The 25,332-nt window shown below is 38.6% G+C and overlaps 1 protein-coding gene across 1 annotated transcript in view; it reads right to left on the reverse strand.

Moving 5' to 3' along the window:
- LOC136866810 (uncharacterized) overlaps nt 1-25,332 on the reverse strand; it is a 102,722-nt gene that overhangs the window by 34,544 nt on the left and 42,846 nt on the right. The window contains exon 4 of the mRNA XM_067143916.1: nt 14,694-14,861. Coding sequence (XP_067000017.1) covers nt 14,694-14,861 — 168 coding nt within the window. The remainder of the gene's footprint in view (nt 1-14,693; nt 14,862-25,332) is intronic.

Raw genomic sequence — 25,332 nt, forward strand, 5'->3', positions numbered from 1 at the left:
AGGACGAGCTCCTTGTTCTGAAGCGTTTTAGGAAAGGCTGCTCCTGAACGGGTTCTGTGTTAAGATGTTAATTATCTTCACCTTTTCCTTCTTTCGTCATGTCTTAACATGTAGGCGTCATTTGTGAAAATGTGTTACTTTTCTTAATTATATTAAACTATTCCTAATTTTGGTATGTTTCTTAAACTCTCAGCCATGGAAGCGTGCTGGGCCCATAAACCAGAAGTCCGTGGAGACATAATAGACCCCCATAACTCAGATGTCCGTGGAGATGGACCTCTGGGTTATGGGCCCAGCACATTTCCATTTCCTCAACGTTGCAGTATACAACACATCACGTCTATGTAATAATGTTGATGTCCCTTTAAACCAATCTTAATAACAAACTGACCAGTAAATACAGGCTGACTCAAATCATTTGAAGATTGTGATGATTACAAGTATTATGCATACAACAGAGTATAAACCCCCAATGATCCATCCCTTAATAATGGCGTAGATCTCAATTAACGAAAACACAATGGAAAAATACCGCAAGTTTAACCTTTTAACTTTTACTATTTTCGTATGAATATTGAAACTTCAATAAATATACTAACAGTGTTTGGAAAAATCAAGAATCAAACGAGAATTAGCCAAAACTTCCAATTTAATTGGCATATTTACTATGACTTGGACTATTACGATCGCCGAATCTACTCTACATATTCCTACCTTGTTTACTGCTGCTCGCTTCTACTTCCTTCTCGCCGCACCATGCACCTCACTCACCTGTCGTCTCCTTGACTCAATACGTCATCTTCGCTGCACTTCGCTGTGCCTGTGCGCTGTGTAACCACGTGACATTATGTTTCTAGAACTCACTGGCTTGTAGCCTGCGTTCTTTTTCTGGAATCTTCTTTTCTACTATATATTGCTCTCTCCGCCTTTCCACCGTTGAGTCGGGCTTCGTGGCAGAGTGGTGGACCACACACTAATACTGTGCTTATTGTAATCATGTCAATTTCATCTGGACTCTATCTACAGCGACTCGGTGAGCAAGACTTATAACATTTATCTGCATTTTGGACTCAAAACTTTCATTCGGGCTATTGCCTGCTGTAATACTTTCTTCTGTCGAGTGGTTATGCTTCCCTTTAAAAACTCGTAACTTAGACTGCTTTTATTCACGCACTGCGCTACGGACGATTGTAAATAATTTTCAGATGTCATCCTAGATCTATGCTATTACTAAACTTCAGCAATACCCGGTGAAGAAAATCCTTTCCCCGTCCTAATACTCATCCTACTTCCCTTCCCCCTCCCTTTCATGCTTTTTCTCTTTCAGAGTTCTGTTTCGATGTATATTGTACACTTCCAATTTATTCAACAGGCTTTCCTTTTATGTACCATTGGATAATTATTTGTAAATGTGGCACACCTTTTGGATTTTTCTTCTACTTGCAATTATTTATCTTGTTGTTAAATTATGGTTGTTAAATATATATTCTATTTCGCATTGTTATTGGCCTAGCTTCTTCCTTACTGTGCGATTTTCCTTGATTTATACTACTCCTCATCATCATTTATTATTATTATTATTATTATTATTATTATTATTATTATTATTATTATTATTATTACTCTACTACGCTGAGCTCTCTACTGTATCGCCATATATCTTTGCATATTCCTCTGCGTTCTTCTGATTATTTATCGTTACTTGTACTTTTGTCTAAACACGCTACCACCCCGACTGTTATGGTAGCGCTATATTATAGTATGATAGCTGAGGTCTCTCCCACACTACATATTATGGTAGCAGACTAACTCAGGTTCGATTCCCGTCTCTTCTTTTCTACACTCTTTGGCCTTTTGCTTGTTTTCTTATTATGGCTTACTTTTCCGACAATTTTTCTCCTTATCAACCCGACACTTCTTCTACTTCTTCTTCCACTCCCCTTAATGTTTCCGCTCCAAACCCTTTTCTTACTTATAATTTACTTTCTGCTAGTTCCTCTTCTTCTTCTACAGATTCTACGCCGTCTTCTGACTTATCTTTTGAACATTCTGCACCACCGAAAGCACCCTCTCTTGACTATACGGCTTTTTTTCTGCCTGCTAAACTTTCGTTATGTCAATCGCCCCCTCTCCCTCCCCCTCCCCAACCTTTCTCTCATGCTTCCCCACCTCAGCCTACACCACCGCCTACTCCGTCTCCACAATTTTTGTATGAATCTCCTACTCCTTTTTCTACCTCCTCTCATTCAGACTCTATTAATTTCCATCTTATTAAGAAATCTTTAGATTTAGTCCCCCAACTCACTTCCACGCATCCACGAGTACTCACACTCTGGTTGTTTGCTGCTCGGAAATTTTTAAAATTGAACTTGGCCCCATTTTCTAAACTACTTTCACTTCTGTATTCTACAACTACTGGTCATTTTAGCAATTTTTTGTTACAACATATGTCTGATTGCCATGATTGGATTCAATTTCATTCTATTGTGCACAATTATTTTCTTCCCTATGAAATTCGCCAACAGTTAAGTTTTGTTTTCTTACGTCGTCATCAACACCCTGACGAAACCACTTATGACTTTTTGGATTCTCTCATCAATTTTGCTGATGTTCTTGCTATCTCTGAACATCCTCAAGAAATCATTTCACTCGTTCGTTTTTATGTTGCCCCTCCATTTCGGCTATTAATTAACCCCTTTTCTCCACCCACTTCTATTTCTCATCTTTATCATCTTGCTCAAATGGATACCATCAATTCTTACAGTAATGCTTCAGATTATGCTTCTGTTCCCCCTCCTCCCCCTACCTTTCCTACTCCACCTCCCTCTTCTTCTCCTCCCCCTCCACCCGCTTCTACTCTCTCTTGTTTTCGCTGTCATGGCCGAGGTCACATCGCTCGCAATTGTTCGACTCCACTTTTGGGAAACGCTCCCTCCCGCCGTATGTAGGCAGCATTCGGTCTTTTGGGCAAAATCTGCCACCTGCTGTTGCGTGCTCAACTCCATCTGCTTACATTCTTGCCCTACTTCAGAATGTTCCTTCTCTCGCCTTGTTAGATTCTGGGGCTTCTATTTCACTTGTCAGTTCTTCTTTTTTCCAACAGCTACTGCAATTACATCCCCATCTTCAATTACGTTTTTCGGATTTATTATGTACTTCTATCTCACGTCACCCCTTAAATATTCTTGGTCAGCTTATTCTTACAGTAAAGATTTCTAAATTTTCTTGGTCTTTTCCCTTTTATGTCGCTCAGGATCTCCCTCCTCCCCTTATACTTAGTTATGATTTTTTTTCACATACTGGTCTCATTCTCCACACTCACACTTCTTCCATTTCTTTTCATTTTGATTCTGTGACTACTATTCCTTTGATCAATCCTTCTGATTACCCTACTTCATTTCGTCTCTCTAACTCGCATATTTACGTTACCCAGTCTCAGCAGGACATCTTAACCACACTTCTTGATACATTTTCTGACGTCGTTACGGAACAGCTTGGTACTGTCCGCAATTATGAGGCTCATATCGATCTTTTGGACCACTCTCCCGTCAGATCATCCCCTTATCATCTTAGTCCACCTCGTATGCAACTTTTGGAGCAGCACATATCTCAAATGCTAGCTGATGGCACCATTATCCCTTCTACTTCAAATTATGCTTCCCCTGCCTTTCTGGTCAATAAGCCTGATAATTCTACGCGTTTTGTCATTGATTACCGTCATCTCAACAGTAAGATTCAATATGATGCTTATCCTCTCCCTAAGTTGCAAAACACCTTTCAGTTTTTTGCTAATGCCAAATATTTTTCTATCTTTGATTGTAACTCTGCCTTTCACCAAATTCCCTTAGATGCAGCTAGTTCCAAACTTACTGCCTTTATTACACCTAATGGCCTCTATCAATTTACTAAGCTGCCTTTCGGTCTTAGTGTTGGATCCCAAGTCATGCAACGCCTTGTTGACTCTCTTTTTTCGGACATTAAATATAAATATCTTTATCCGTATGTCGACGATTTGTTGATCTTTTCTCCTGATTTTGATTCCCATATCCTTCATCTTACTGAAGTACTCTCTCGTCTTCGTACCGCTGGTCTCACTATTAACCCTTCCAAGCTCTCTCTCGTCCAAACTTCTGTAAAATTTTTAGGTCATATCATTTCCTCTCGAGGCGTTTCTGTTGATCCTGATCGTATTGCTGCTATTACTCGACTTTCTCCTCCTAAAAACATCAAACAACTACGTACTTTTCTTGGCATGGTTTCTTTTTATAATCGTTTTATTCCCAACTTCTCTCATATTGCCGAACCATTGCACTATCTCAAACGTAAGGCTGTTAAATTTCTTTGGACTCCTACTCAACAACATGCTTTTTCTACCCTTAAATCTCTTCTTGTTAAAGCTCCCATTCTGCAGTTCCCCGATTTTTTTTTATTTTTTTTTTTACCCTTCGAGGTTCACACTGATGCCTCTGATCATGCTATTTCTGGTGTTCTTAATCAAATTGTTCAGGGTACCCCTCTGCCTATTGCTTATTTTAGTAAATTGCTTTCGCCTACCGAACGCAATTACTCTATATATGAGCGAGAAGCATTGGCTTTAGTCACTACACTTGAACATCTTTCCGACTACCTTGATCATAAGGAATTTCTTGTCAAAACCAATAACCAAGCCCTTTCATGGCTTCTCTCTAATGCCCCTAAAATCGGCAAAACTGGCCATTGGTTGCTTCGTCTTTCCTGTTTTAAATTTTTTCTCTTAAATTTGTCTCTAGTACCCAGAATTGCGTTGCAGATGCTCTATCTCGTCTTTTCGATCCTTCCCCCTCTGACGCTTCTCTTTCTTTTCCTACTTCTCAGTCTCTTCCCACCTCTGACTCACCGCCTTTGGATACTTTAATTTGTTCATTGGTTGATTTTCCATTATCCTTTTCCTCATGTTAATCTCATCAACTTCAGGATGACTTTTGTGTTAGAACGAAGGCTTTGCTTTCTGACCCTTCCTATCGTGGTCCCTTTGTTTTCTCCCAAGGTTTACTTCTTTTCAAACCAACCCCTAAATCTTCTCACAGAATTGTTGTCCCTTCTACTCTACAGCCCATGATACTTTCCTATTATCATTCTTCCCCTGTAGGCGGGCATTTTGGATTTGCTAAAACTTACGCTCGCACTGCCTCTCTTTATTTCTGGCCTAATTTGCGTAAAAGTGTTCGTCACTATGTTTCCACTTGCCAACCTTGTCAGTTAGCTAAACCTCTTAATTCTAGATCTGCTGGTCTTCATTCTGCTCTTCCCCCCACCTACCCAGCTCAAACTTTTTTCATTGACCTGGTCGGACCTCTTGTTCGTTCATCACACGGTAACACCTATATTTTTACTTTACTGGACGGTTTTTCTAAGTATTTGGTACTCCACCCTTTACGCAAAATTTCCTCTTCCATTGTTATCAATCTTCTTTCCAATGTTATATTTCCTCTTATTGGTTTGCCTTCAAATTTAGTTTCTGGCAATGCCTCCATCTTTACTTCCAAAGCTTTTTTTCAAATGTGTTTCCAACTGGGAATTAAGAAGATCAATACCTCTCCTTATTATCCTCAGGCTAACAACGTTGTGCCATTTCACCGTTCTATAGTTGCAGTATTTGGAACAAAAATGGCGTTCCGGCTATTAACGGATCAGTATAAAGCAATTAGCAGCGGTACGAGCCGAAAGGACAATAAATTCAACCGGCAATCACGGAAAGAACCACTTTTAGAAGGCGGTGCGAAAGAATGACGAGAGCGGATTATTTAAACCGATTATTGAAAAAAAAGTCTTCCATTAGAACAAATCTCAATCCAGCACTGCATCGAAGAAAAGACGGAATCGAGTAAAGAAACCAGTATTTATCAGATTCTTTAATCAATTGTTGGAGAAAAGATCAAATCTGCGATAACCCGCTTAACATCAGCTGTGGTTGACACATATACGTGAGATTATAGACCAGCTGTTAGGAAACGTCAAGTTGGATCTGTACTACGTCACGGTTGGGCTCGGAACATTGTATTTGCCCGATACTGCACAACGTCAAGAGAGCTGGATTAAACGGAAAATAGAGTGCAATTCTAAAAGCACGTAAAATTCACACCATTTCGGCAAGCAAGGCAGTTGAAATAAGGACGATATTTAGAGCTCTTATAAGCAAATTAGACGGACCAAATTACATATATATTTTTCGCATTAGCACTACTAAGCAGATTACAGCATGTATAAATCAACTAATGCCTTGTGTTATTCTGTCCTTGACGCAATGAAGACCACTATGATGTTCTAAGAAGCTGAGGCAGAGACTACTCCGACTATGGTGACGCTTCACGAGATTGATGACCCAGGAGGGCGGTAATCAGCTGTGAGGACGAGATGGACCCGATTACCTAAGCCGAACCATGGAGCGAGGCCTACCATCCCATGACGATTAACAGCGAGATGGAAGTCAATACCCAATAAGCAAAGTTAAGTCCCCATTTGAGTCGTGTCGTAAGTAGAAACCTTTATCCTTTTGGTTAATATATAATGTGCATTATGACATTGTGTGTGCGTACTTAATATACGAGTGTACTTACAAGGAAATAGGTATTCATCTGAAGTTACCGTAAATCCCAGACATAGGTGTAAAATACCAGTGAATGCCGTTCGTAAGTTTGTCAATATGGTAGTGGAGAAGTGATTGATATTTTTCTTAATTCGTTGTCAGTGAAGTGTTAGAGTATTAAGAGGAAGCTAATATTTATATGCGTGATGGCTTTAACAAAATAACATGCGTAAAGATCGTATTTAGGGAATGTTACAATAAAATATAGTGGCACAGTTTTAAGGTTACGATGTGCTGTTCTTTGATACTATGACAGTAATGATAATGATTTATATATGTGTAGGTTATGGCACATATGTTGCGCATTTTGATGAAACGAGTGCTTTGATTATGAATGCTACGCGATAATTGAAATGTTAAATGGTGAATGTAATAAGCATATGAGTTGATAGTATATTTTGATGGTGATAGTTATTGTTATTTAGGAAGTTGGTCATAGTGTTCTTCGAGAGATGGTAGTATGTGTAGGTTGCACATGCTAAGGTATAGGTATTGAAACATACTGTTTTCAATTGCTATTTTATTCCCTAATATATATATAATACAGATTAGGATACGATCTCAATGCCATCAGTATAGAATTAATTGAGTGAGTAGGATCATCAGAAGAGCCGAGAGGCCACCTACGTCAATATTTAGGCCTTCGCTGACATACCTATGATTGTTTTCATGTATTCTCACATACGGCAATTTAACTTATGATTTTATGAGAGCAGTTTAACACATCACTGGTAACTTAGTCTTTCATATGTGGATTTTAGATGAAGATAGAGTCTTCATATGTGTCAATTTTTCCACCTATGGTATTATTCGTTGGAAGGTTAATTAGATACACTTGGTAATGCTATATTAAGTCATATACGCACTTCAATTGAATTTCAACCATGAATTAAAATAATAATTGAATGATTTAGTCACATAAACCTTACAATGAAATTAATTTGAGATTGCTTACGACTTAAAGTGGACTTAGATTTGCTTATATGGAGGTCAGTTGAAATGAAATATGAGACATATAAAAATTTGAAACCTCAACTAGAGAAAATCCCTAATGGACAGACATTAATTTTCTCACACGATTTGTCTACTGTGCATGGACATTGATGTGAAGTGTTCAGCCGAGAGATATGTATTTCTTTTATTGCATGCGAATTTAGGTTCAGACGATTGAATTTTGGTAATTTTCAGGAGTAATCCAGTTTAATATGGAAAGATTCCAGATCTTAATTAATTAATTAATTGATTGATTAATTATTGGCCACCTTCTTTGCGTTTTCACATTTTCAATTGAAACCCAACTTGAACATTGTATATAGTAGGGAGTATAGCTTGTTTACTTAACTCATTTGGATGCATCCAATTTTTACAATTATGTTGAATAATTTTACTTGATTACATAATTTTTTTTTTCTTTTCATTTAATTTTCTTGGATACTACTTAATTATGATACAATTCTTCGACAGGCCAGGATTAGGACATAGATAAATGAGGCCTGATTTCATTTCTTTTTTATGTTAGAGGTTTTTCTAAACCTGTTTTCTCCAATGCAATATAATTACGGCACTTAGAGATGCTGATTGCGTAGGAAACCAGCCACAGTGTATAAAGAATTTTTCAAGATATTCTACCTTTATCTCAAATCATACTTAGACCAATTTATTAATAAAGGCTGAGTAGTGAAAACATTAAAATTCTTTCAATGTCTATTTAGAATAAGTATTAGATATAAGCTTATAATGACTAATTCTGATTGCGATTATGATGATGACATGTATGGAATTCTTGACAAGCCATGATAATCTGATTTTTACGATAAATTTCGGCATCATACAAGTACGGTAACCGACTGATAGCGTGTTGAAGACGTTCATCTACGTAGGTTGGGATTTACCGTAGGCCATCGGTGTACTTTCTCACGCGGAACTCACAACCCAGCAATATTTGGCAGATGGAATTGTTATTAGGAGCTAGTCTGGAACTCGTGTATCCCCACCTGGACGCGGGAGTGGTGCAACGTTGAACACTATCACCGAAACCTTAAAATTACTCTTTCTATTTTTCATGGCTCCTATCATAAGGAATGGGATCGCAATCTTTCTGCTTTAGTTCTTGCTTTCAATTCCAGTATAAATTCTTCTACCCGATTCACTCCTGCTAAATTGTTTTTGGGCCGCGATCTTCACACCCCCTTGTCACTTACTTGGGATCTTCACCCCCTTTTAGATTCAGATGATTCTCAATCTCTTCCATCTCTTTGGACCGAAGTTCTTTCTCATCTTCGAGCTGCTCAACTCCTCTCCAAGAAAACTCATGATTCCCGTCATCGACCCTCCACCTTTAAACTTGGTGACTTGGTTCTTTTACGCAATCACCCCCAAAGTTCTGCTAGTGATCAGTTTTCTGCTAAATTAGCTTCCCGGTGGATAGGGCCATTTCGCATTATTTCTCTGCCTACCCCTGCTAATGCACTTTTACAGTCTACTTCTGATCCTGTTGATGTCAAACGTGTCCATATTTCTCAGCTCAAAAGATTCTATGCTTCCACTTCTGATAAATAATATATTTTTTTCCTTTTTTTCTTTTGCCCTCCTTTCCCCTTTCCTTTTTTTGGGAAACGATTTTCTTCCCAGACTGGTTGTTTCCTTTCTATTACCCCTCTGTTGGAGCTTCTTTCATCCTAGCGCTGTTCGGTTATTTAATGTTTTAATTGCCTTTTCTTTTTGGGTCCTTCGATTTTTGACCTTTTTTTTAGTGTTCTTATTCTTGCTCATCAGATGCTGGGGTCCATCACTCCGTTTCGTCCCGAACTCCCCATGCGAGGCTAAATAAACTTTTTTTTCTTTCACTTTGCCCTCATGGAATTCTTTTGTCTACTCATGTATTTTCAATTATATTTTATATTCCTTTCTTTTGTGCCACATACATATTTTTCTCTATCTTTTATATTGTACTACTTCTGTAACATGTGTATTTATATCTATTTTTGCTTTAACTTCTGAACCCCTTTTCTTACTTTTATTCCCTCATTTTCTTCTTGGACCGGTCCATCTTCCTCGCCATCCTCACGTCCATCTTCCTCCCCATCCTCATGTCCATCCTCCTTCCATCCTCACGTCCACCTTCCTTGCCATCTTCATCTACATCCTCATCTCTATCCTCATTTTCGCTCTCATCTCCTTTGTCATTCCCAGCTCTTTCCTTTGCCCCTTTTCTTCATTTGGGTACACTGTCTTTCGCCGTCCGCTTTCTACTTCTAGCGTACGAACTTCGCTCTTCCGAGTTGGTGCCACTCGAGAAGACCGCCACGCTATCGCTGCTACATCACCTGGATGCTCCGCTATCCTCGCTACTTCCCCTGCACGCTACTACATCATCTGGACGCTTCGCTTTCGCCGGCACGTGGGGAATATATTACGATCGCCGAATCTACTCTACATATTCCTACCTTCTTTACTGCTGCTCGCTTCTACTTCCTTCTCACCGCACCATGCACCTCACTCACCTGTCGTCTACTTGACTGATTACGTCATCTTCGCTGCACTTCGCTGTGCCTGTGCGCTGTGTAACCACGTGACATTATGTTTCTAGAACTCACTGGCTTATAGCCTGCGTTCTTTTTCTGGAATCTTCTTTTCTACTATATATTGCTCTCTCCGCCTTTCCACCGTTGAGTCGGGCTTCGTGGCAGAGTGGTGGACCACACACTAATACTGTGCTTATTGTAATCATGTCAATTTCATCTGGACTCTATCTATCTACAGCGACTCGGTGAGCAAGACTTATAATATTTATCTGCATTTTGGACTCAAAACTTTCAATCGGGCTATTGCCGGCTGTAATACTTTCTTCTGTCGAGTGGTTATGCTTCCCTTTAAAAACTCATAACTTAGACTGCTTTTATTCAAGCACTGCGCTACGGACGATTGTAAATTATTTTCAGATGTCATCCTAGATCTATGCTATTGCTAAACTTCAGCAATACCCGGTGAAAAAAATCCTTTCCCCGTCCTAATACTCATCCTACTTCCCTTCCCCCTCCCGTTCATGCTTTTTCTCTTTCAGGGTTCTGTTTTGATGTATATTGCACACTTCCAATTTATTCAACAGGCTTTCCTTTTATGTACCATTGGATAATTATTTGTAAATGTGGCACACCTTTTGGATTTTTCTTCTACTTGCAATTATTTATCTTGTTGTTAAATTATGGTTGTTAAATATATATTCTATTTCACATTGTTATTGGCCTAGCTTCTTCCTTACTGCGCGATTTTCCTTGATTTATACTACTCCTCATCATCATTTATTATTATTATTATTATTATTATTATTATTATTATTATTATTATTATTATTATTATTATTATTATTATTACTCTACTACACTGAGCTCTCTACTGTATCGCCATATATCTTTGCATATTCCTCTGCGTACTTTTGATTATTTATCTTTACTTGTAATTTTGTCTAAACACGCTACCACCCCGACTGTTATGGTAGTGCTATATTATAGTATGATAGCTGAGGTCCTCCCTCATTACAGGACATCAATACTATATTGTTAACGTCTAGTCCATTAATGATACATTTTAATTGTCAAATTCTCTTGTTTACTTTTTAAGTAGTGATGCCATTTTATCAATATTATGTAATTAACATCTAGTCCATTAATGATACATTTTAATTGTCAATTTTTCTTCTTTACTTTTTAAGTATGATGACATTTTATTGTGTAAAACATTTTTAATGTGCAAATTTATTGTAAATAAGACTTAATGAATGACTTAACCTTGAGACAATTGCATAAAAGATGGCTGAAGATGCTCAATATAGCGAGCGAAACATGTCCCAATTAACGTTTGTATTGTAATGTCCCTTTAGAACAATAACCATTTAATGTATTGAATTGTGTGGATAATACATACAAGAATTGTAAATACTAGTAGTAAGTTCATTACTGGTAAAGACATGAAATTGGTTTTATGCCACACATAGACCCACCGCGCCTGCTTCCATTACTGCAGTCTTTATGTCAAAAAGTAAGGCAACCCCTCCTTGGCCGCTCAGACAGCTAGAATGTACAACACAAAATTCATCACTCTGAAATTCACCTTGATTCAACCATCTTGTTTCGCAAAGTACAAGTACACTGATATGGAACATTCTTACTTCAGTTTTCACATTTTCTATTTTACCAGGTCTTAACAAAGTGCAAAAATTCCATGTAGTTATATTTGTGCAAGGTTTTCATTTGATAATGACCTGGGAAGCCTCACTGCCTGGCTTGACCTTCTGTTCTTACAGATCATCACAGTTTCCAGCTATTTCAACTTACAATAGTGCATTTTATAGAATTTTCAAGGAAAAATAGTGAGGTAGTTTCCCCCTTTCTTTCCTCACCAACAATACCATCTAATAGGGCTTTTTAGCACTGACCGTTGTCTTATTTTCATCTAAGATCTTCTGCCCACTGCAGCTGAAACTATCAGCCTTGACTAATGTTCTTCTGTCTGGCAATTCTTAAAATAGATATTGCTGCCCCATCTGCTGGATGATTTACATTGGTATTTTCCCCACTGAGGGACTGCTACCCTCCTACGGCAACTCATCTGCCCACAGACGTTGGGTCCCTTTAGGGAGTAAAGTTATTTCGCTGCCTGACACTCAGCATTGAGCTGCTGGCTGTATGATCTACTCCATTACCATAATAAAATAAATCTTGCCAGATGTTACTTTAGGAATGCAAAACCTGGATCCTATACCACCGTGACATGAAGAAACTAGAGCATTTTCCTCAACAGAAACTTCATTCCATCTTAAATATCAAATAGGAGAACCGTGTCTCCAATCTTCCAATTCTTGAGAAACTGTGCATGAACAGTGTAGCAGCCTCTGTCATTGGCCATTGGCTACAGTGGATTGGGCATGTCTGCCATATGAGTGACAACAGGCTTCTCTGTTAATTTCTATAAGGTGAATTTTCCTCAGGCACAAGACCCCATAGTACACCTTTGAAGCATTATATAGACCTAAAAACCATCTTAAACAAACCACGAACATTACAAACATCAGCCCTTAAACGTGGGATACACTTGCAAAGGGTTGCTTGCTTTGGTGCCATACCACCTCAACTGTTTTTGAACTGTTTGAGCAAGAAGGCTGCAAGCATGAAGAGTCTAAATGACAGATATGCATACTCCGTCAGATGCAGCCTCGTCCTTCCCCATCCATCGACTGCAATCTGTGTGGACGCATGTTTCTTGCTAGAATTGGCTTCTACAGTAATCAGAAGTACAAACAGCATTGACTGCGAGTGGATCGTAAGCAGGAGATATTGTATACTCAGAAACAAGTAACAGCCGACGACAAGTCAGTGAAAGTAAGTTTCATTAGAAGATGTTAGGCACACGGAACATCACTACTATAACAGATGTTAGCACTCATCACCACCACCACCACCACCATCATCATCATCATCATCATCATCATCATATTATTATTATTATTATTATTATTATTATTATTATTATTATTATTATTATTATTATTATTATTATTATTATTATTATTATTATTATTATTATTATTATTATTCCTTTCTGGCCTTTTTATCAATATCTATGGTCAACACTAAAGAACACAATATGAAGATAAAGTTGGAATTCAAAAGGACAAATTGGGGCAAATATTCCTTTATAGGAAGGGGAGTTAGGGATTGGAATAACTTACCAAGGGAGATGTTCAGTAAATTTCTGATTTCTTTGAAATCATTTAAGAAAAAGCTAGGAAAACAACAGATGGGAATCTGCCACCTGGGCGACTGCCCTAAATGCAGATCAGTATTGATTGATTGATTGATTGATTGATTGATTGATTGATTGATTGACTGAAAACGTGGATTACACCCAGTTTTACAGCCAGATGTCTACTTAACACCAACCCTCTGTGGAGGAACGTAACCACTACTGTGTGTTTCTGTGGTAGTTGAAAGTATGATGTGTTGTATGTAAATGAAGATGTGTATTACAACAATTACAACAATCACAAACTCCCAGACCCCAAGCTAAAGGAATTAACTAACTGTGGCTAAAATCCCAGACCCAGCTGACATATCTGTACCGAAGGCAACTACACTGAACATTCAGCCAAGGAGGTGGATACATGTTAATACACATCTATATAAATAAAATGACAATGTTATTAGTACACTTCATATCTTTGACCCATACTTCATTTTTATCATGGAATAGATTCCGATCAATTTTGGTCCGTCCGTCTGTTTGTTACAATATCATGAGAAAACAGCTTAGCAGAATTTACCAAAACTTGGTATTTAAGCTGAGGGATAGCCAGATTGTACACTAGGCTAAACATTATTTGATTAGTATAGAGTGGCATGGCAATATTATGGCAGCCAAACAGGAAATACTGTATCAAATGTTACTGTTAATATTAGCTGTATTGAAAAACTGTAGGCCTACACAATAAAATTTCCAAAGTTCTAATTCCTTGCATTTGCATCATACAAGGAATAATAAGGGAGATAATCCAAATTTATTACATTTTTCACAAATGTCCAGTTATCTCCACAAATATCAGTTATCTGTAAATAACAAAAGTTGTAGAAAATGCTATTCAAAATATTCTTGGTACAAATTTTTACAATATACTGTAAGCTATGATAACATAAATATTACGGAACTTAGATTATTACTGTTAAGTCCATCAGAGGAGACCATTGTTGACATTCAGATATTCAGTAGCCCATAAGCAATGGATAGTACGGTTAGTTATGAAGTAAAAATAATAATGTGTGCATGTTATTATTGATCAAAGTTATGTGAGTGTAAATGTAAGGGGAACTTCTTCATAAATTAAGTCAGTACTGGCATGGTCATGACCAAGCAGAGGCAGCACTCAGCTACAAATGAGGATCAAAACTAACTCCCTGTAGTAAGAGGATATTCGGTGGGCCTATATATAATTTGTTACTAGAGTTTCTTTAGTCTTTCAGAGACTTAAAATTCTTGTTTTGATTAGAATCGAAAGTCAAGGACATAATGTACCTACCCTTCCTCAATGTTCTTGATCCATTTCTCATTATGTGCAGCAATACCTTTTGCATACTGATACATTTTACACATTTTCTCGTCCAATTCTTCAGATTTCTTCACACTTGTCTGAATGGCATTGATCATTTTAGCAATGTCCTGTAGATTTCCATTAATTTTGTGTTTTCTGAAAATAAAACATATTTTCAAATTAAAATTTACAAATAAACGATAAGTACAAATATATTTAAACTCAATAAAGTGGTGCTAAATTGAATTATTATTTGACGTGATTTTGAACATTAAACCATATCATACGGCGGTCCTAGAATGATTTCATAGCACATATATGTGTGAAGGATACTCGCCGGGTTTTTAACCGCAAGGAAAAAGCAAGGCCTCAATTATGTAAACGGAGCACACAAAGGAAAGTTAGAAGGACGCCATGTGTAAGAGAGAAAGTGCCAGTCAGAGAAGGAAACAGGGAGAATGGATCTTATTTCGGGAACTCCCATCTAGCAATAGAGACCAAGAAAATATGAGCAAGTGCAGGGCGGAATCATCTGCGAAAAGGCACTGATTTCCATTTCCTGGACCAATTATCATGAATCCAAAACAGGGATAAATTAAGATGGAATTTATCCTGTACATAGGACCCATAATCTGTAATAGTTATGCAGATATTCAAGTAACGACGCATTTTTGAATGTCCACTGGAAAGAAGTAGGTCACCGCACAAAGGGATCCCAATGTTTGTGGGGGGGGGGCACTAAGCCCAATGGAAGGGGAGAACCTTTAAATAAGAGAGTGCTGAAGCATCAGTATCTGATTTTTGAATGTTACAAGTTTTGGTGTACATGTCACTGCGAGCAGAGTAGAGTTGACAAAGGAACAGCTAGGCAATGTATCTGAGTAAGATAGACAGTTTAATAATTTAATTTCGTGTGGCTATTTCTAGCCGAGTGCAGCCCTTGTAAGGCACACCCTCCGATGAGGGTGGGCGACATCTGCCATGTGTAGGTAACTGCGTGTTATTGTGGTGGAGGATAGTGTTATGTGTGGTGTGTGAGTTGCAGGGATGTTGGGGACAGCACAAACACCCAGCCCCCGGGCCATTGGAATTAACCAATGAAGGTTAAAATCCCCGACCCGGCCGGGAATCGAACCTGGGACCCTCTGAACCGAAGGCCAGTACGCTGACCATTCAGCCAACGAGTCGGACAGTAAGATAGACAGTGAAGCGAAGTGATTTCAGCAGTAATCACAGTTACCTGTGTAATTCTAGGGAAAGGAACTAATCTTCCTGAGTCAATTAAAATAATTGTGATAACAGCGGGAGTGACTGCATTAGTTCTAAACCATAACGGTCTGTACAGAAATGCCACATTGCTGACCTCAAAAAGGCAGCATCACGAGATGGCCAGCACTACCCACATGGAACCCAGGACTTGTTCTGTCATCGTCGCTAGCCTCATGGTAGTCTAAATCCTTATGGGCAGTCCAGAGGGGCTGAATTGCCGCACGGGGTGTAAGGCAGATGAATGAAAATCTACAGCCTGTTTTCCAGTCATTTGACCGGGTCAGGGATGGAATGAATGAAGCCCCCATCTTGCAGCGAGGATAGGAATCTTGCCGGCTGCCGAGGCCTGTCGCACTTCTCTGGGCCAATGATTAATGAATGACAGAAGAAATGAAATGATATTGGAGAGTGTTGCTGGAATGAATGATGGCACGAAAAAACGGAGTACCCGGAGAAAAACCTGTCCTGCCTCCACTTTGTCCAGCACAAATCTCACATGGAGTGACCGGGATTTGAACCACGGAGCCCAGCAGTGAGAGGCCGACGCGCTGCCGCCTGAGCCATGGAGGCTCCGGTGTAAGACAGATAAGTGGATCAATGATAATATGATTAAATAGCAGTTGTTGTAAATGGTGTGAAGATAAAATGTAGTAACGCCACATCGGGCGAGCCATTTAGAGTGTATTTAATTAAATATGGTTGGGACCAGGGTGGATGTTGCTTGTGTATAGCTTTTTATTTTATTTGTTGAATGCCTTGCAGGGAAATAATTAGTTAGGATTGTATTTTCTGCGACAGATTACTTGGTTTACTTGTCTCAGTTTTAGAAACAGTTATTTGAAAGGATAGAAGGGGGCAGAAACACCTTTGTAGAGCTTTGAACCGGGGAGTTAGGTTTCAGAAGGCATCTATTTAAAGTTAAATCAGGAGTGTGGATGAAAGTGTTACCTTACATAGTCCATGATATTTCAGCTGGAGCAAGGTGAGGATGAGAGGTATATTCTCCAGGATTGCATAGTAAGGTTTCTGAGAAAAGTGGCAGCTGATTGGTTCACTGGTATACTCAAGAATTGAACTTGGGCCTATAGAATAAAAGTGCTGAGAATTGCATAGGATATGTAAATGGCCTGACTGAAAGAATGATGAACGTCCCATTACAGAAATAATAACATCTGAGTGAATGAATCACGGATTTAAATACTGAGTAATGATTTATGATTGCAAGTGAAAGCAGAAGATATTTCCAGCCCAAGCAGTCTTGGGCTAGTTAAATGAAAACATTTCCAAGGGTAGACTCAAGGAACAAATGAGAAAGAAAGGAAATCTCAGCTGTATAGCAGATAAAGCAAGCCTGTAAGGAAACAGTCCCGTTGCCCATTCATAATGAGAGAATTTAACTTGTGAGCCAGTCAGATGTATTGCGTGATTAAGAATTGTAATAAGCCAGCTGGAATGACCTTCCTGCCAAGAGGAATGCCAATATTTACCCAGGCATTCCCAGGTCAGCCTGATGATGCTGCCTACTGCCCAAGGACCCAAGGACTTATGAGTTTGAGTCCCATGCTTGATACATGAGGGCAAGTGTTTTTCTATGGGTGTGTTGTTTTCCTTTTGGGAACATGCCTTCTTACTTTGTTGTGTGTTGATATTTGGTGGTCTATTGTAATTTCTGCTTGATGTTTGTGTTTAGTGGGACTGTGTCTGTTGCTTAAGGAGAACTAGTGCTGAGCGCTAATTAAAGGTTGTGAGGTTCTACCTGCATCTGTGCTGCCCAAGTTGTGACCTAGGGTTTAGAGCCAGCGTTATTTTGGGGGTTGTAAGGCATGATCTCATACCAAGTGATATATCTTTATATGAATTTGCGTGCCGTATATTTGTTGGGATTTATTTAATTGATAATAATGAAGGCAAAATGTTATGCAATTTTCTACCATATTGACAGATACCTAGTTACAGGAACATGGTCCAAAAAAGCTCTTGAATAGTTCTCATTCATTAATGTAAAGAAATAAATGCCACTATATATATTTATTTAATGAAGCCAAGCTTTCAGCCAAATTGCATTGGCATTCATCAGGGCATGTTAAGTTCTGCCTCCGACAGTGAGCAAAGAAATTCGAAGGAATGTGGAAGTCATGACCGTACTATCCACGGCCTACCCCACTAATTGGACTCAAGGATTGTCGTGCTGTGATTCAGCGCCCTCTGTCGACAGTTTCGTGAGTGCGTCCCGCTGTTCCATGGTGGCGTTATGCATGTATTTCTGTAGTACATGTCTCCATGTATTTGATAACTTGAAGCCGTCTTCCCTGTTGATGTTATTTGGGCACAGCTCTATCTCTATGGCTTCCGTTACCAGTCGAGCATAGAAGTCTTTTACAGGCATGATGACCTTCGCCTTGTCAAAGAGGATTTTATGGTCTGTACTGTAGAAATGTTCTGCTATGGCAGACTGGCTTATGGCATTCTCCATGGAGGATGAAATAATGACATTCTTTACTGACCTGATGTGTTTTTCACCCTGGTGCTGACAAGCCTTTTCATCATGCAAATATATGAGCAATCACAACCACATGGAACGTCAAACATGCCCAGTGTTTCAAGATGTGGTTTTTCTTTGAATGGTCGAAACAGGGATTTGAGCTTCCGGTCTGTAGTGAAAACTGGAATTATATTGTAGTTCCTAAGAATGCACCCTATTCTGTCAGTTATACCTGCCACGTAAGGAAGGAATACTTTCTTCTTTTTACTGTACTATCCCTGTTAGGCTCCTTGATCTTCACAGCTCTTGCTATGTCTCCTGACGTATAATGTCGTCAGTTCTCTTAATGCACTTGAGCGGTTATCACTGTCTGCAACATTATTCACCCTAGTAAATTACGTTCGAAGGAGAGCTGCTTTTTGGCAGGGGTGGTGATGTGAGGACTTATGAAGGTATCATTCAGAATGTGTAGGTTTCTTGTATATTGCATGGCCTAATGTACCATCATTCTTCTTGTATACAACCACATCAAAAAAAGGTAATTTACCTTCATTTTCTACTTCCATTGTGAACTTGATCTTACTGTTAATGGAATTTAGGTGCTCAAAAAATTCCTTTAATGTTTCCCTTCCATGTAGTCAGACCGAAAATGTGTCATCCACGTAACGACAGAAGCCCTTAGGTTTCAATGGCGCTGTAGTTAACGCAGCAGACCAGTGGCTAGAGATGGCAAACGAATATCGATATATCAGAAATATCGATATTTTGAGAGGTTCAATATATTGCCGATATCAATATTTTGTGCCTAATATATTGATATTTCTGTCTAATGTAATACTTTTGGCTACGATTTGATTCTTTTTCAGGCCCTTTCAATAATTGCATGCTAGAGTTATAAAATTTGAATTTTTATTTCTCAATTCACTTCGGTAAATACAGTGATAATATCACAACTCGTTCATCGTGCATACTTTGTAAGTCAATAAAGCCGCCAGCCAACACAAGCTACCCACAGCACGCCCAGTCATTAACTACACTGTCATTGTTGTCAGTGAGGTATGGGAAAATTGTGGAATATTGTTGGCGGCTAGTGCTGTTCATACTTCATAGTGTTGCTTTAAGTGATTCATACTTTTACATATTTTAGTGATATACGAGGAGCTAATTTTCAAAACTCAAATCTCCAAAAATTTCAAAATCCTGTTTTATGTCGGTTTATGCTTGGTTTCTAGAGCTGCACAGAACCTTACTACTATTTTGTACCGGAACTCAATATTTTCCATCATTATGTCTGGAATATGATATTTTTAATCAAAACTTGATATTTCCATGCGCACGTTTGTTGCCATCAACACTTCATAAATCCGTTATTTTTCAGACGGCTCGAAACATTTTTATTTCAAACATTAATGTATTTTACCAGTCTTGCAAGGCTTCCCCAAAATTGTTTGGAGCTTATTGTTACAATCCCAACCAAAATACTGTTACCAAAATCTGCTTCAGGAACATCATGGGAATGGCTAGGGAAAAGACTCCAATTGGTTTTGGTACCGCCAGCTAATCAAGGTTTCTGTTGGGAAAGAGGACTTTAATGTTGAGGATGAACAGTCAGAACTGTGCATCTGGCTTGAATTTGAGAAAGCTGTACACATTTAACCAGCGAGTTCCTTTGTGCTTTGTGTTTCGCTAACAAATCAGTCAATGCAAATTCAGCAAAACACTATGAAAATATAATAAAGTCAGAAATCCAAAACAGTGTTTCATAAATTGTGAAAGTGGTTTTTGAGACAAAAATAATTTGTTTTATATAGGATGTATTATTTTCTTAAGAAATTATATTGTCTTCTCCTTGAATACATAATATTTTGTGACAAAACTTCACATCTCCCTACCCTCGTATTTCAAAACTTAATATATCCACATTTTAGTTTCAAAGTTAATAAATCCAGATGATTTCTGTAAATACCATTGGAATAAAAGCTAACAATTTCCTGGTATTTACATATATGAATATACCGATCAGATACTATAATTTGGGTTTTTGATCAAAGTCTAAGTTATCAAGGTAGAAGTTCAAATGCTGCACGTTTTTTCATTCTCCTGTAAAAAATATAAAAGTCGAGATATTAAGTTTTGAAAGTTAGCTCCACATATAGTTTTCAACAAGTAGTTTCATAAATGGCTCCAAATAAAAGTGATGTGTGGAGATATTTCACAGAAATCAATAAAACTGAAGTTAAGTGTAATACGTATGCCAAAATTTCTAAAAGTTCTGGCAATACCACAAATATGAAGGCTCATTTGAAGATACATACATTAAAACATGAAATACTATATGCGTTGCCTGTTAAAGGAACTTCAAGCACGAAAGGAATGCTTAATTCAGTGGCAGGGAGCAGTATATCGCTCTTTAAATCTGGTGAGGCTGAAGCCCCTCCTACAACATCCTTAGCAGCGTCTGCATCTGTATCATCACCGGGAAATGTTAGTGGGAAGTTTACTCGTAGTGACCAACGCTGAGTTGTCATCACCGAGTACGTCTACAGCTGTCCAGCCATCTATCCGGCAATCATTACGAGATATTAAGAAATTTTCAGGTCAGTTTTATTAAACATTTCGGCCCTTTATTGTAGCTATGCAGCCAGAATTTCATTTTTAACCATTTATGAGATTACCGTGTTTTATAAATAGTTAATGGATTTTTAGACCTATTAGGCAGAAAGCAGGCCTGTTTTTTAAAGAGCTGTTACTTGCCTATTTTAAGTTCACCCTTCTGTTCTCTGTAGCAATACTTTTCTGGTTTTGTTATAGAGGGTGGTTCACAGCACTGCAACATCACTGAAGGACTTTTATACTTTATTTGAAAAGATGGCATGTCTTTGAAGGAGAAGGATTCCAGCACTCCTCTCTATAAAGTGCCCACCAGAAACACTGAGAAAAGCCTGATTAACAAAAAATAAGATTTGCTAAGCTCTAAATTTTTTTTTTGCTAGTTGTTTTACGTCGCACCGACACAGATAGGTCTTACGGCGACGATGGGACAGGAAAGGGCTAGGAGTGGGAAGGAAGCAGCCGTGGCCTTAATTAAGGTACAGTCCCAGCATTTGCCTGGTGTGAAAATGGGAAACCACGGAAAACCATTTTCAGGGCTGCCGACAGTGGGGTTCGAACCTACTATCTCCCAAATACTGGATACTGGCCGCACTTAAGCGACTGCAGCTATCCAGCTCAGTAAGCTCTAATTTTAAGAAGATGACCAAACATGTGGAACACTTTACAATTATGATGGTTGTTTGGTCTGGGATAATGACAACCACCAGCTTTTTTGAATTAACCGTTCATTTCATTGAAGAGTCTTCAGTCGAATCAATTGCACCAGGTGTGTTTCAGTTACAGCAAACCCATACTGCAATTTACTTGAGCAGCCAAATTTTGTCTGCATTAAATGAGTGGGATATCCCCACAGATAAGGTGTTGTGTTGTTACAGACAATGAATCAGCAATGGCAAAGACAGTGGGTGATCTATTTGGGAAAAATAAGGACATGAGATGTTTGGCTCATTCCATAAATCAATCAATCAATCAATCAATCAATCAATCAATCAATCAATCAATCAATCAATCACTCACTACTGATCTGCATTTAGGGCAGTCGCCCAGGTGGCAGATTCCCTATCTGTTGTTTTCATAGCCTTTTCTTAAATGATTGCAAAGAAATTGGAAATTTATTGAACATCTCCCTTGGTAAGTTATTCCAATCCCTAACTCCCCTTCCTATAAATGAATATTTGCCCCAATTTGTCCTCTTGAATTCCAACTTTATCTTCATATTGTGATCTTTCCTACTTTTAAAGACACCATCGAAACTTATTCATCTACTGATGTCCTCCCATGCCATCTCTCCACTGACAGCTCGGAACATACCACTTAGTCGAGCAGCTCGTCTCCTTTCTACCAAGTCTTCCCAGCCCAAACTTTGCAACGTTTTTGTAACGCTACTCTTTTGTCGGAAATCGCCCAGAACAAATCGAGCTGCTTTTCTTTGGATTTTTTCCAGTTCCTGAATCAAGTAATCCTGGTAAGGGTCCCATACACTGGAACTATACTCTAGTTGGGGTCTCACCAGAGACAAATATGCTCTCTCCTTTACATCCTCACTACAACCTCTAAATACTCTCATAACCATGTGCAGAGATCTGTACCCTTTATTTACAATCATATTTATGTGATTACCCCAATGAAGATCTTTCCTTATATTTATACCTAGGTATTTACAATGATCCCCAAAGGGAACTTTCACCCCATCAACGCAGTAATTAAAACTAAGAGGACTTTTCCTATTTGTGAAACTCACAACCTGACTTTTATCCCCATTTATCATCATACCATTGCCTACTGTCCATCTCCCAACATTATCGAGGTCATTTTGCAGTTGCTCACAATCTTGTAACTTATTTATTACTCTGTACAGAATAACATCATCTGCGAAAAGCCTTATCTCTGATTCCACTTCTTTACACATATCATTGATATATATAAGAAAACATAAAGGTCCAATAATACTGCCTTGAGGAATTCCCCTCTTAATTTTTAGAGGGACAGATAAAGCTTCACCTACTCTAATTCTCTGAGTTCTATTTTCTAGAAACAGAGCCACCCATTCAGTCACTCTTTTGTCAAGTCCAATTGCACTCATTTTTGCCAGTAGTTTCCCATGATCTACCCTATCAAATGCCTTAGATAAGTCAATTGCAATACAGTCCAATTGACCTCCTGAGACCTCCTGAATCCAAGATATCTGCTATATCTTGCTGAAATCCTACAAGTTGGGCTTCAGTGGAATAACCTTTCCTAAACCCAAACTGCCTTCTGTCAAACCAATTATTAATTTTGCAAACATGTCTTATATAATCAGAAAGAATGTTTTCCCAAAGCTTACATACAATGCATGTCAAACTGACTGGCCTGTCATTTTCAGCTTTATGCCTATCACCCTTTCCTTTATATACAGGGGCTACTATAGCAACTCTCCATTCATTTGGTAAAGTTCCTTCATGCAAACAAAAATCAAACAAGTACTTCATATATGGTACTATATCCCAACCCATTGTCTTTAGTATATCTCCCGAAACCTTATCAATTCCAGCAGCTTTTCTAGTTTTCAACTTTTGTATCTTACTGTAAATGTCATTGCTGTCATAGGTAAATTTTAATACTTCTTTAGTATTAGTCACCTCCTCTATCTGGACATTATCCTTGTAACCAACAATCTTTACATACTGCTGACTGAATACTTCTGCCTTTTGAAGATCCTCGCATACACACTCCCCTTGTTCATTAATTATTCCTGGAATGTCCTTCTTGGAACCTGTTTCTGCCTTAAAGTACCTATACATACTCTTACATTTTTCACTAAAATTAGTGTGGCCACCAATTATGCTTGCCATCATGTTATCCTTAGCTGACTTCTTTGCTAGATTCAATTTCCTAGTAAGTTCCTTCAATTTCTCCTTACTTCCACAGTCATTTCTAACTCTATTTCTTTCCAACCTGCACCTCCTTCTTAGTGTCTTTACTTCCCTGTTATAACATAGTGGATCTTTACCATTCCTTACCACCTCAGCAGAATCTGCTATCCAGAACACTGAGAGGCTATATGATATAATACAAGAGATAAGAGAAATCATTAAATACATCAAGCGGTCAGTAAATGTTAGCAATCAATTCCGAGAAGAGCAAAAAGTGAGAGGAATTTCTGAAGGAGAAGTGCTTAAATTAGTTCTTGACATTAGGACATGCTGGAATTCTACGTACTACATGATTGAACAATTTCTACTTCTGTCCAACATTGTAAGCAGCGTTCTAGTAAGTCGACCAAATTCTCCACCAATGCTGTCTGCATTAGAATTAGAAAATGCCAGAGAAGTAAAATTCATGTTGTCTTACTTGGAACATTTAACAATGGAAATTTCAGGAGAGACCTACCCAGTATGGCTATTCCACTGTTAAATTGCTCGTTCCAGTCAATCTCCTCTTCGTCATCGAAACAACTCATTGGAAACAGCTTAAAAACTAGCATTCTCAAAGTATATGATACCTACGTTTTTGGACCCTGGATTTAAAAATATCCACTTCTTGGAGCCAACGGCAACCTCAAGAGCCCTAAATCATTAAGAAAATTTTTGTTATTTTGTCAGAAGAAGCACCGCGACCATCTTCTTCAGAATCCGAGGCTGAGATGGAATCAGATGTAGATGTGATAAATATATGGGCCCACCATAAATCTTTAGCGCTTAAATCAACAAGAAAAATGGCAACACCAGAATCCTCACTGGAGTTACAGTCAGAGATAAGTAAATCGCAGGGCGAATCTGTTCGAGTTGTGGGAAGACCTGAAACCAGTTTTTCCTTTTTTTTTTTGCTAGGGGCTTTACGTCGCACCGACACAGATAGGTCTTATGGCGACGATGGGATAGGAAAGGCCTAGGAGTTGGAAGGAAGCGGCCATGGCCTTAATTAAGGTACAGCCCAGCATTTGCCTGGTGTGAAAATGGGAAACCTCAGAAAACCATCCTCAGGGCTGCCGATAGTGGGATTCGAACCTACTATCTCCCGGATGCAAGCTCACAGCCACGCGCCTCTACGCGCACGGCCAACTCGCCCGGTCCAGTTTGTCCTAAGCTTTACACGTTAGCTAGGCAATACTAGAGCATTGTAGCGACCTCTGTCCCAACAGAGAGACTGTTTTCAAAGGCCAGTAACACCATCATGGAAAAGAGAAACCGATTGAGTGGCAAACTGTTATCCAAGATGCTTTTTCTAAATGGCTTACCTAAGAGGTACTGGAAATAGACTTAAGATCATCATCATGGGTTT

The sequence above is a fragment of the Anabrus simplex genome, chromosome 3, assembly GCF_040414725.1.
Source record: "Anabrus simplex isolate iqAnaSimp1 chromosome 3, ASM4041472v1, whole genome shotgun sequence".
In the NCBI taxonomy this organism is placed as follows: Eukaryota; Metazoa; Arthropoda; class Insecta; order Orthoptera; family Tettigoniidae; genus Anabrus; species Anabrus simplex.